Source organism: Mauremys mutica, chromosome 12, assembly GCF_020497125.1.
Source record: "Mauremys mutica isolate MM-2020 ecotype Southern chromosome 12, ASM2049712v1, whole genome shotgun sequence".
Taxonomy (NCBI): Eukaryota; Metazoa; Chordata; order Testudines; family Geoemydidae; genus Mauremys; species Mauremys mutica.
Window position 1 is genome coordinate 70,713,918 of NC_059083.1, and position 12,119 is coordinate 70,726,036.

General features: G+C 41.6%; 1 protein-coding gene across 2 annotated transcripts; it reads right to left on the minus strand.

The window, feature by feature from the left end:
• Window positions 1-5: 5 nt before the first annotated feature.
• On the minus strand, window positions 6-12,069 carry LOC123346545 (ankyrin repeat domain-containing protein 40-like). Of its 2 annotated transcripts, none has more exons than XM_044984005.1 (5): window positions 11,973-12,069; window positions 9,299-9,447; window positions 5,964-6,452; window positions 4,039-4,214; window positions 6-3,271 (listed from the first exon to the last, which is right to left on the minus strand). In XM_044984005.1, the coding sequence occupies exons 1-5, from the start codon at window positions 11,999-12,001 to the stop codon at window positions 3,128-3,130; spliced, it is 987 nt and encodes a 328-aa protein (XP_044839940.1). In that variant the 5' UTR covers window positions 12,002-12,069; the 3' UTR covers window positions 6-3,127. The 2 variants fall into 2 exon arrangements, with proteins under 2 accessions (XP_044839940.1, XP_044839939.1); XM_044984004.1 differs by lacking the exon at window positions 11,973-12,069 and adding an exon at window positions 11,449-11,604.
• Between the last annotated feature and the right edge of the window lie 50 nt (window positions 12,070-12,119).

Below are 12,119 nucleotides of genomic sequence, written 5' to 3' on the forward strand. Positions count from 1 at the left end.
AAAGTAGCCCGGTCATTTCAATACAAGTTGGTAATGCCAAAAAAAAAGTCCCTGGAAGAAGTTTAAACTCTTTTCCCACTGACATCTTTATTATTCTATGAACAGAAATAAATTCACCATTAACATAGTGTGCTTTAAATTTTATCAAACTTCATAAAACATACAAAAATATTTCTCTGAATGCATAGATTTGCTGTTACCAGCACTATATTTTTACAGTCAGTAGTTCTTTAGCAAAGGTTGTGTTGCATATCAAGTTAACAGTTGTTGTGAATTAGAGGAAATAAAGCTTATTGAAATAGAATCGCTTCCATTAGTTACTGGACAATTCTGTTACATTGTTTATGTAAAAGTGACAATGTCCTACATGCATTAAACCAGAGGATCTGCAAAACTAGCTGTGAATACTCTTAATTTTGAGCTACATAGCTACTGTTTTTTCCAAACAGTTTAGCATTCACTTTGAAATAACCCCTGCACTACAGTGGCAAGTATGTAGGCCAAATCCCCACCACAGGGAGAATCAGGTTTGACTAAGTACTGATGTCAATAGGGGCCTTCAGGTGAGTAGAAGTTGAATCAGCCCTTATGCACTTGTCCAGCCACTGTATGGACAGAACAGGGGAGAGTACTGGCAGAGTGGATTAGATGACAGAAGGATTAGACCACAGATGCATATCGCTGGAGGCTTTCATTGGTGGAGTGTTAGTTGGAATAGGGAAAGGACCTAGAATGCAGTAATCAATTTTAAACCAATTAAACAACATCTCAGTGATCAAAAGGAAAGTGCTAGTAACTTTAACATCTTTATATTTTGGATTTTATCTGTCATGTTGCAAAACAATTTGCCACGTTCTATTATTGTCTAGTCAAATTCAGAAATGTCTACTTAATAAACCAATATGTGCCATCAGTTGTACAGCATGTGAAAACATATTGGTCAAAAAGAGCAGCAGCTACTGCAAGGGGAAGCTATCCCCTATGCAGTGTATTACACTAAATCATTTCCAATATTATACACTGCAAGCCACATAAAAAATAATCCCTACTGTTGTATTAAGTTCTTCTTGGGGTAATAGTGCAGGAAGAAGCTATTTAAAAGGCAGCTGCTCTAGTATAGCTTAATAAAGAAATAGAGTTGGAGATGGACTCAATAGTAGATCTCATAAATTAGGTTACGTTTTTAATTGAAAGACACTGGTAGGAAGTGTTTTTGTTTAAGTCATAAGAAAGATCAGATTTCCTACTCAATCTGGAATTGCCATTTCTAGTTTTTCTGCACATCAGCCTGGCCTTCATCAGTCTCAGGGTAGCCGAATGTTTTGAGAACTGCTGGAGATAAGTACTTCCAGCAACAAAAGTAAGCCCAGGCTCCTTGGGAGAAAAAACAACTTGAAAATATAGTATTTGATAGCAAATGTGATACGTTTTAAATTAACACTGCCCAGGATAAGCTCTGAAAAATTAAGAGCTCAACTAGGCTTAGATTCAAGTTTTTAACATAGTTCATAAAGCATCCAGCAACATTAAGCTATTTGGATTACTCAACTGACTGAAGCTTTTGACAGGCTTTAAGTGACACCAGCTCATGGAACATAATGCAACAGTGGTGGGAAGAATGTGTCATACAGAATCAATTTAAAAACAGCTCCAAGTGCATACGTTAATTGCTTCTGATGATGCCTCTATTTCCATTCACATGTTCCCTTAACTGGGTTTGGCTAAGCAGAGCAGACTGTCTCCTCTGGAGTTAATACTTCCACTTCTCAACAACAAATATTTTCTAGTATTGTGCTCCTAGTGCACAGGACGCTGAATTTAACCCAGATTCCCTGAACTGTTAGCATCAATGAGGCTAGTTTCTAGAAGAGATTTTTAAAAAATCATTAAAGCATTACTAGAATCATAGGGAGTAATTAATGCTTGCCAAGTGGACAAGTGTTAGGGAATGAATTCTTTTAGAAGTATATAGGTTTTTAAAAGCAATTGACACCCACAAAAATAATGTAAATATACAGTCCTTTTAAGCACAACCACATATGTAACTTTCATTTGCTTTGATGATCTAATACAATTGTTCAACAGTGCAGCTAAGATTTACTTCTAAAAAAAAATCAGTATTTTAAGAACAAAATATTAAAAGTTATCCCATTTTGTTCAGTTGGGTCACCTATTAGTTTGGAAAAGAGAAATGAAGGGGTTTAATAAACATCAATGGCAGTTTGACATCTGGGAATCTGATTTTAGCAAGCTGTCCCTGTGTGGTTGTTATAATGGGTGTTCTGTGGACTGTTTGGAGCAGGAAGTACCACTGCTCTAGAAGACAGCATGACATGCTACTTCGCACTTAGGGCCTTCTGTCCTTTTTTCCTTTTGTGTGGAGCAGTAATTCTGCCTTCATCTTTATGGATTTTCCAGGCCCATATATGTTCAGATTTCTTGCAGTTTTGATAGCGCCCCAGAAAGTATTTGATGTTAGGAATTAATATTTATTCCCACACTTAGGGCAGTTGTAAGAGACTCAGTGAGCCAGGTACTGTGTACAGTAATCAGACAGCTAAACTCCATTCCCAAACATGGATGTGAGACTGTTCATAGATTGAATAGTTTGAGGAAGGAGAAAGCAGTACAAAACCAAATTCTTGAAAACTCTCTAATACAAACCCTTACATCCTTCATTGGTTCACTTAAAAGTTTTGGTGACAGCAAAGAGAGACTGCACCTTGAGGAGTCTGAGAAATAAGGGCAGTATTTACATTTTCAAGGGGGCCACAAGCCAGAGAAGCCCAAATTTATAATTTATGCAAAAAAAATAGATATCTAACTGTGCCTGATTTTTCTAGAAGTCTTTACTTTTCATGCCAACAGTTGACCAGCTGTCGTCTTATGCCAAGTTCAACCAATAAACTTCATTGACTTGTATCTGATGCATGTCTGCTTAATAGACAAATGAGGTACCCTTTATCTGAATACAATATAAAGTTAAAAAAATGGAAAGGGATATTAAATATCAAAGATATACTATTACTAGTTAAAATATTAACCCTAACAATAACTTAAGGTTTCACACACAATTAATCCACTGCTTCAGAAGACAGCAGCATATAATTCTCACATTCTAGAAAGTTCAGTAAGTCAGCTTTGATGCTTTACTATTGTAGCAAGACCTCTCCGTCAGTGTTGATGCAGCATTTCTAAAAGGAGAGTTGTCACTTTTCATTAGAACTAGCTCCAGTTCTTGAAAATCCTGAAGTCTTGCAACATCTTTGTCCTTAAAAGGATGAAAACAAAAAAAGCAAATGTCTATAAATATATTTACCATTAATGTGTCTAAACAAGGTCAGGCCTGTGAAAGCAAGGATTAAACAACTGCCAGGTACAATTCTATCCAACAAGGTACATAAGTACTATTTTTTCTAGTTAGCAGATGTGTCACTATTTGTTTTGCTCTATGATGAAATCTTTCAATATCGTTAAGATGACTTTTCCATTCTTCAGGTACCCACTATTTGTACTTAGTGAATTACGCAGTGAAAGGATCTGACCAGAACATTACTCAGGAAGTCAGTGCATGTGTCAGATTAACTGAAAATCATGCAGACAAGGCCAGTTGATTTCAGACACAGAACCATGAGAGCTGTGTTGTCTGAACACAAAGGAATGTTTACATTGCTGATGGGGTACACTTATACATTATTTGCAACAAAAGCTGAGGTAGGGCATTCTCCCCCCCGACACACACACACAAAAAGATACTTCCATTTCCACATACTAATGACATGCTCAAGAGATAAACATTCAAATTGATAAAAATAAATACTTTTTTACTAGATCATGATGAAATTGCATTATTTCCCTCCTATGAAATCTTCTTTTGGGCCTAAATACGTAACAAAACGTGGCAGTCAGTTCATGAACACAGTGCAGTTCTTTGGAGTCTAAAGTCAGTAGCTGATCTTTGTACTCCAGAATCCAAGATAACAGAGAAATAAAATGAATAATATCCAATTAGCAATTAAATATGGAAGTTCCTCTTACCTTTCTTACCAACGTATTTGGTAACTTTCTAATCTTCTCCACTTGCTCTTGATTAACACCCAATTCACAGCAACTGACTCTGAGTAGATCCTGATAGGTCAGTTCTTGTCTGTCTAATTCAATCTCAATGAAGTCATTTTCCCTAAGGTTCTGAATTCTTACCTTAAGCACCAGTTCTAGTAAAAAAAAAAAAAAAAAAAATGGTATGGGAGGTCTGATATAATCTTACAAATTAAAATAATCAGTATAATAGACTGAAACTGAGGGAGAATTTACATTTTATTATTTAAACTCAGATTTTTTTAGCATAACACCAGAATCACTCTTACAAGGATTTAAACCTGAGATACTCATAGAAAGTCCAGTAGCTCATATCCACAATGAAGGAAACAACTCAAAACTACAGAGGAAACCTTAAAATGATATGGGCATATTTAAAAAAAAATGCAATATTCTAAAGCCTCTATCAGAATGAATTCCTCTTCTCCCCCTTGAATTTAGTGCTCATGATAGCACAGATACTACTGTATACGCCATGGGGAATTCTGCGCCACTGCGCATATACAGAATTCATGTCCCCCCCCCAGATTATTTTGCTTTCCAGCAGAAAAATGACTTTCTGACAGGGAAGCTGCAAGAGTAGTCACACACCACTCCCTAGAGGAGAAGGTACATTGTTTCAGGCACCCAGAGCAGCCAGCACAGGTGAATCACCATGGGACTGGGGACACCCCAGCCAGTGGCTCCTACCCGGAGCCGGGATCAGCTGCTAGTCCTGGCTGAGCTGGAGGGAGGAGAGGACAGGACTTCCAGTTCCCTTTCAAGAAGTGTCTGGGGCTGTGTCAGACCCACCCCCAGAAACCTCCCCCAGGTGCGGGAAGCTCAGCATCCTCCTGCCCCCATTGCTCCTCAACTGTGGGGGAAGGGGGGCACTGTAAGGGGAGCTGCTCCCCCATCCACCCAACCCCTATGCATCTGGACCTCCCATACCCAGACCCCCTGCCAAGCCTCACATCCAGACAGGACAAGATGACTGTCTTGGAATACAATTTCTATTCTGGGGGTTCTTAACAATTCAGTTTATGGCTGAAATGGGAATTAAAACAGATTTTTCTCACTAAACACAAACAGCAGCACAGCTTCATAATAATGTTATAATGACATATCAAATCTGTTCCACTTGTGAGAGCAAACAGAATGCATGTAATTATCCACATTCTGGTCAGTTACACTAGAGTAAATTGCGAATAATTCCACTGACTTTAAGAAAGGTTTTCTGGGTTCACATCAGTGTAACAGAGTAGACCCAGTATGACTAATGAAGGGTTTTGTTTCAACAGCAATGAAATTCATTTGAAAAAAGCATTAGGAGATGTAAAGGAACCTCAGAAAAATAAGTTAAGTTTTTTTACTAAGGGCTTGTCTACACACAGAATAATCTGGAATAAAGCAGGGTGTGAATTTGAAGTGGATTAACTCTTATTCCAGCTATTCCAGAATAACTCCCTCTATAGACAAGCCTAAATTACAAGTTGTATTGGTTTACAAGAGAGTTATTAAACCTTGTATCATATTTGGCAGGGTTTATGATTTTTATATTGTTTGGGTTTTAGACTGGAATCTCTCCAGCAGAGGAAAAGCAGTTGTAATTGTCTGTAACACATTTATAGTACTGTATAAATAATACCACACTTAATCTAGTTAGCAGGGTGGGGACAGCATTTGAAATAAGAAAGGGAATAGATCGCGCTCTCTGCCACCATACTGTCCCTTTGACATTTCCACCTCTCCTCCAAGAGGATGGAAAGAGACAGATTGAGATCAGCATGAAATACACCCTCACTTCAGTTCCCGACTCGTGATGCAAACAGGGATCAGTAGTGTGGTAGCAAGATACATGATCTTGGAAAATTACACTTTGTTACCTTGCATATTATATGGAAAAGTTCCGGTGAAGAAAAGTGGCTGAAATGTCGGTGCAGCCCCAGTATGAGAGCCATTCTGTTGCTGAGGAACAGGCTGTTTAGATGCTACTGGAGAAAAGAGGCCTCTATTATGAGACATGGATGGCTGACAAATGGAGCCATTCTGGACTCTAGGTTTTGGATATTCTGGCACCATGTCTGCTGATGGGGTGGGCTGGCCTTCCTTAGAGTGTGCCACAGGAAAACCATCTTCACTGTGTGATGACGTGGGTGTGCAAATGCTTTTGGCCTGAGTTGCTGATGAACAAGGACTAGTTTCACACGGAGAAACAGAAGAGACGGACGTGCTTTCATTCTGGGATGCTGTTGAGATGGATGGAATGCTGCTGTTTTCTTTAGTGTAAACATAAGGGAAGGGTGGATTGGCCAAGTAGTTTGCAACAATTGGCAAGTTTAAGTCTTCCACTTCTTGAAATTCATTTTCTTCCACTTCAGGGGGAGAGAGAGAGAAAAAAACAAAAAAAACTTGTTACTTAAATATTACCATCTTCCCCAATTCAAATATAAAATTAGATTTTTCCTACTGTCTCACAAAATTACATCATCTTGCACAAAATCACAAGAATTGCACCAATGTAGCTTAAATATAATAATACTATATGGAAATACACCTATCTCATAGAACTAGAAGGGACCCTGAAAGGTCATTGAGTGCAGCAGCCCCCTGTCTTCACTAGCAGGGCCAAGTACTGATTTTGCCCCAGATCCCTAAGTGGCCCCCTCAAGGATTGAACTCACAACCCTGGGTTTAGCAGGCCAATGCTCAAACCACTGAGCTGTCCCTCCCCATGTAGCTTGAGCCTATGGGCACTTGGAAGCATGGCAAAATGCTGGGAGTGTGAAATTAAAGAATAAAAATCAAGAGGAAAAGAAATTTTTGTACAAACTGGCTGGAAGCAAACAAAAAAAAAAGCCAAAGAAAAATAATTAAACCATCAAAAGTAGATACAAGTGATGCCTTTAAATACAGCAATGACAGTTCACCATCTCTGAAACGATCAGATTGAGAAGTAGTTTTGATGTGATTTTTTTTTTTAAAAGACATTATTTAAAATAATTGGTTTTCATAGATGCCAGTAAAGGAAGTGGAATGTTTTTCTCACTTAGTTGGGTCCAAACTCGCAGTCCTCACATTCACCAAACTATTGCAACAAATTTGGCTTGAATAAGAACAGCAAGAGTAAGCCCATTAACAGTAACAATGCCATGGAAGCCCAAACAAGATGCTCTCAGTTTTCCTGGGGATGCACAACTAAATTTGTTTAGGAGGGTGAAAGTGACACATATCCCAAACCTGGTAAGTGAGGCCCAGGTTTTATAGATATTTAGGTACCTAACTCCCTTTGAAATCAATGGGAGCTAGACACCTAAATGCCTTTAAAAATCTGGGCATGAATGATTAGTGACCAGACAAACATACCAGGCAGGAATTATGTGTGAGTTCATTTCCCTTGGACATGTCAGCCTAAACCTTCTAAAGTCAAAACCCAAGTCCTGTTGTCCTACTGTGTGTGTAATAGCTGCAAATTTTTGCCCAGAAGAAGGAAAAACCAGTTTTCAAAGATTATACCAATCACACAAATGACTGTGAAAATAGTAATGGCAGCCTGTACTTAGCTACACATGCATTTACACAGCAGTCATGCAGCTATTGCACACTCTTCATGGATTGTCAAAGTTATCAGCCTTAATTTAAGAGGCCCATTCCCCATACAAATATCATTAACATATACAAGCATGCCCACTGAAAGTTACAAAAGGTGAAATTTCTATGGTACGGAAACACGACTCAATCAGACATATCTGCACCATTTCTAAGAGTGTCATGTATCTAATTTGGGGCTTGCTTCTCGGTACGTGTAGGGGATAAGCTTTTTAAATATACCAACGTGTTTTGTTATGTGTATGGAGAAGGTTAAGTTTTACTGCCAGGAACTCATAACTCAGCTATGAAATTCTCAGAAGCCATCACTCCTAAAATGTAGCAGTTGCTTCTGTATACAATGGCCCTGTAAGACTTTTGGTTCAGCTTGACCAGATCTATTTGTGCTTATATATAAAAGCCTTTGGCTTGAGGCTTGATTCAACTCCATTTAAGTCAATGGAAACATTTCCATGAGAGCTGGAGAAGCAGTTTCATTCTGAGTTCTGTAGCTAAAAAGAGGACTCGAAGGGCTTATCTACACAGGGACATTTACTGATATAGTTATACCAGTATAATTATATTGCAATAATTATACCAGTATAATTCCATAGGTGCACACACTTTTTATTCCAGAATAGGAGTACCTTTTTCCAGTTTATCTTATGTCACTTTCACTACAATGGTATAATTATTGTAGTAAATTTCCCCATGTAGACAAGCCTTAAAAAGCACTTTCCTAGCAAGAAGGGAGTTTTTGAATTGCAGTTGGCAACCATCAGTTTATAGTATCATATTAAAAGAGTAAAACAGGTTTATCTACTAGTGAAATAACCACACTAAACAAATTTGAAGATCATATGAGGAAATACATCACCTTTAAACCTGAATGTGTCATGCAAATCAAATGGTATACACCCTCTTATTCTCTGTCTCCTCTCCACAGCAAAGTCCATATCGACCTGCTGTGTCTCAGTCAGCTTTGCTTGACATAAAATATTCTTGCACTTATGTTTATACTGATTTCCACAGGAGCATGACTGAGGCCAAAGTAACTTACCCAGAGTAAATCAGTATCAGAAGCAGGAGTAAAATTCAGCAGTCCTGATTCCAACAATTTCTTACAACATATTAGAATACATTTACAAATATCTACAAGGCACTAGGTACATATGGAAGATCAAAGACCTTAACGTATTTACCTACATGGGGTATAATCTTTTAAACTCATATAGATAGATAAGGGATTACCAGTTATAGAAAGGCACACTACATCTAAAAAATTTTTTAAAACCTGAATTGGAAGAGCAAAACTTTTTTGAAAGAGAGTAAAAAAGTAAACTCATAAAATTCACTGCCACAAAAATTCATCTAACACAAGTTTCATCTTGGCACAAAACATGTTCACAGCCAAGATATAAACCCTAGAAAAACCTGCAACCCTTCCTTGCACAAATTGTGCCACTGAAGTCAATGGAACTACTTGTATGAGTAAGCATTACTAGTGGAACTTAAGGACAGGACTGGACCCTGTCTTTATAACAGAAATGCTGTCAGTCTATGGAACTAGGGAAAACCAGTAAATACTAAGATCAACTATTTTAGAATAAATGTTAAAATATGTAAGTTGTACCTCCCATAATCTTCCTGATTTCTTTCTTTGACGTTAACTGGGCTGCCAGTTCTCCTTTAGCTGTGAGAATCTCCTTATCAGCACCAGCATCAATCAGGCAAGAGACTACTTCAGCATGATTCCGTTTGCATGCCCAGTGCAAACAAGTCCTGTGTGTAAAGAAAATATATTGGTGACGTTGTAGTTCCAATGAATTATATACCCTGAACACAAAATCCAGAGTTCTAAACCATTATGTGCCAACAATAATCCATTTGCCTGAGGTTGCACATAGAACAAGCGTAACTTGGGAAACACCAGAGTCGCTTCCACATTTAAACTGAACATGATTCAGTTGTAAATTCCTTGGGGGAGGGACTTCCTTTACCTTGATCAGTTGGTGTACACTGAGTACACTGACCGTGCTAAACAAACAAAAACAATAACCCTGCTTCATGCTATTAATAAAACATAGTGTTGGGGATCCCTGTACTTGAGCAATGTTAACTGTTACACAATATACAGTGTAATAGAAATTAAAGAGAACAATAGACTTAGTAGATCCCTGTAAAGACTTGGACTAAAATCTTCAAAAACAAGGGCCTAAAGTTACACCTAAGTCCATATTTAGGCATATACAATTATATATTCATAGATTTTTAAGGCCAGAAGGGACTATAGATTACCAAGTCTGACCTGTGTATCACAGGCCATTCAATTTCAGCCAAGTACTGAGTCCAATGTGTTTGATTAAAGCAAATCTTCCAGAAAGGCATCCAGAGTTGAAGACATCGAGAGATGGAGAATCTACCACTGCCCTTGGTAGTTTGTTTCAGTGGTAAATCACCTGCACTGTTAAAAATTTGTACTTCAGTTCCCAACTATTGAGTCTTCTTACGCCCTTCTCCACTAAAAACTGTCAGTTTTTTTTCAATACTACAGTGCATCAAACAGCTCTCAACAAAGTCAATGGGAGATGCAGGGTGCTCAGCACTTTTGAAAAATCCAGCTACTGACTTGGACACCTAAATAAGGACTTTGGGACCCCATGTTACGGTTAAACTCCTGAAAATGTTGGCCAAGGGCTTTACCATGGTTCAGTAACATGCTATAAGTCAGTTTGGCCCCATCTACACAGAAAAGCCAAGCCCTGGCACTACAAATCAGGGCACTACCACGTTAACACAATCACAGTGAATAAAGCGTGGTGCCAAGCTTACAGGCTACATGAATTCACACTTTTGCTAATAATAAGGCTTAGCTCTTAGATAGCATTTTTCATGGCTAGGTCTCAAAGCACGCTACAAAGAAGATCAATATAATTATCCCATTTTACAGATGGGGAAACCAAGGCACAGAGCACTGACGTGAGGTTCCCAGGATCTCCCAGCGCTGAGCCTTTCATCCCCAGTGATGCCAAGGCACTGTACAAACGTTAGCAAGAGTTATGCAGCCACTTCTGGAGCAGGAGAGCAGGGCGGGTCAGAGAGACTTAGAACAAGGGCACCAGCACAAACTCCTCCTCTCATACCAACAGGGATGGGGGCTCCACACACACACACACAGCACACACCAGCCCTCGGCCTGCCAGTCCCTGCTCTCACACAGCCCCAGCTCTCCCAGCAGAAACCTGGCGGGGGGTGACCGGCTGAGTTAGCCCAGCTGGGGGGAAGGAAGCGGCACAGGAGGTTGGAGCAGCGGGGAGGGGCGAAGGAAACCTGAGCAGCGGAGGGGGGCACGCTGGAGGTTGTAACTTCGGGGGGGGGGACGCAGGAGGTTGTAACTGCGGGGGGGGGGCGGAGGATGCCAGAGCAGCGGGGGGGGGACACGCAGGAGGTTGTAGCAGTGGAGGGGGGGGCACGCAGGAGGTTGTAACTTCGGGGAGGGGGCGGAGGATGCCAGAGCAGCGGGGGGGGGGGACACGCAGGAGGTTGTAGCAGTGGAGGGGGGGGCACGCAGGAGGTTATAGCAGTGGGGGGGGGCACGCAGGAGGTTGTAACTTCGGGGAGGGGGCGGAGGATGCCAGAGCAGCGGGGGGGGGACACGCAGGAGGTTGTAGCAGTGGGGGGGGAGCGGAGGATGCCAGAGCAGCGGGGGGGGGACACGCAGGAGGTTGTAGCAGTGGGGGGGGAGCGGAGGATGCCAGAGCAGCGGGGGGGGGGGGCACTTACCAGCCGTTGACCTCATTGGGGGAGTTGACGTCCGCCCCGCTCTGCAGCAGGCGCCGAACCTCCTCCAGGTCCCCCAGAGCGGCCGCTTCCCGCAGCCTCTCGTGCCGCTCCCGCTCCTCCCGGGGGCCGCTCATCGCTCTCCCGGCCCCCGAGCCCTTCCCGCCCCCCGGGATGGCACTGCCCGCCCGGCAGCCGCTCCGGAGCGCTCCGGCGAGGGGCCCTATTCTCAGTGGCACCCCGCGCCCGGCCCTTCCGTTCCGCGCCCGGCCCAGCCCAGCGCCTCGGGCCTGGCTGTGGGGTGGAACACGGTGGCTCCACGCCCGGGCGGGGGCTGAGGCTCAGTCAGCCCTCGGGGGGGGGGGGGGGGGGCATCGCGGTCAGCCGGCGGCTCCCAGCCTTTGGCTGTGGTGCCAAGCCCGAGCAAGTGGTCAGAAGTCAGCTCCCCTCCCCCCAAAACGAAATCATGAGATGTAAATAATAATAATAAATAATAATTAATAAAGCTTTAGGCTCTTTTTATTCACCTTCTGATTAGCTCAATGTCAAGTGACATATCCAAGGCCACAGCCACAAGTCAGTCCAGAAACAGAACCCAGGCCACCTGCTCCTGTACCCCTTGCAGTGACTTCATTGCCATGCGTCGCCCTAGTCCTGCTCACAGGCTTGTGCAT

What these genes read in the sequence shown, in the direction of transcription:
- LOC123346545 (XM_044984004.1), bottom strand. Translation starts at nt 11,582, where the DNA reads ATGAGCGGCCCCCGGGAGGAGCGGGAGCGGCACGAGAGGCTGCGGGAA. An exon ending in CCCAATGAGGTCAACGGCTG is followed by an intron (nt 9,448 to 11,448) that starts GTAAGTGCCCCC and finishes CTTTACACACAG; the next exon opens with GACTTGTTTGCACTGGGCAT. An exon ending in AATCAGGAAGATTATGGGAG is followed by an intron (nt 6,453 to 9,298) that starts GTACAACTTACA and finishes CTCCCCCTGAAG; the next exon opens with TGGAAGAAAATGAATTTCAA.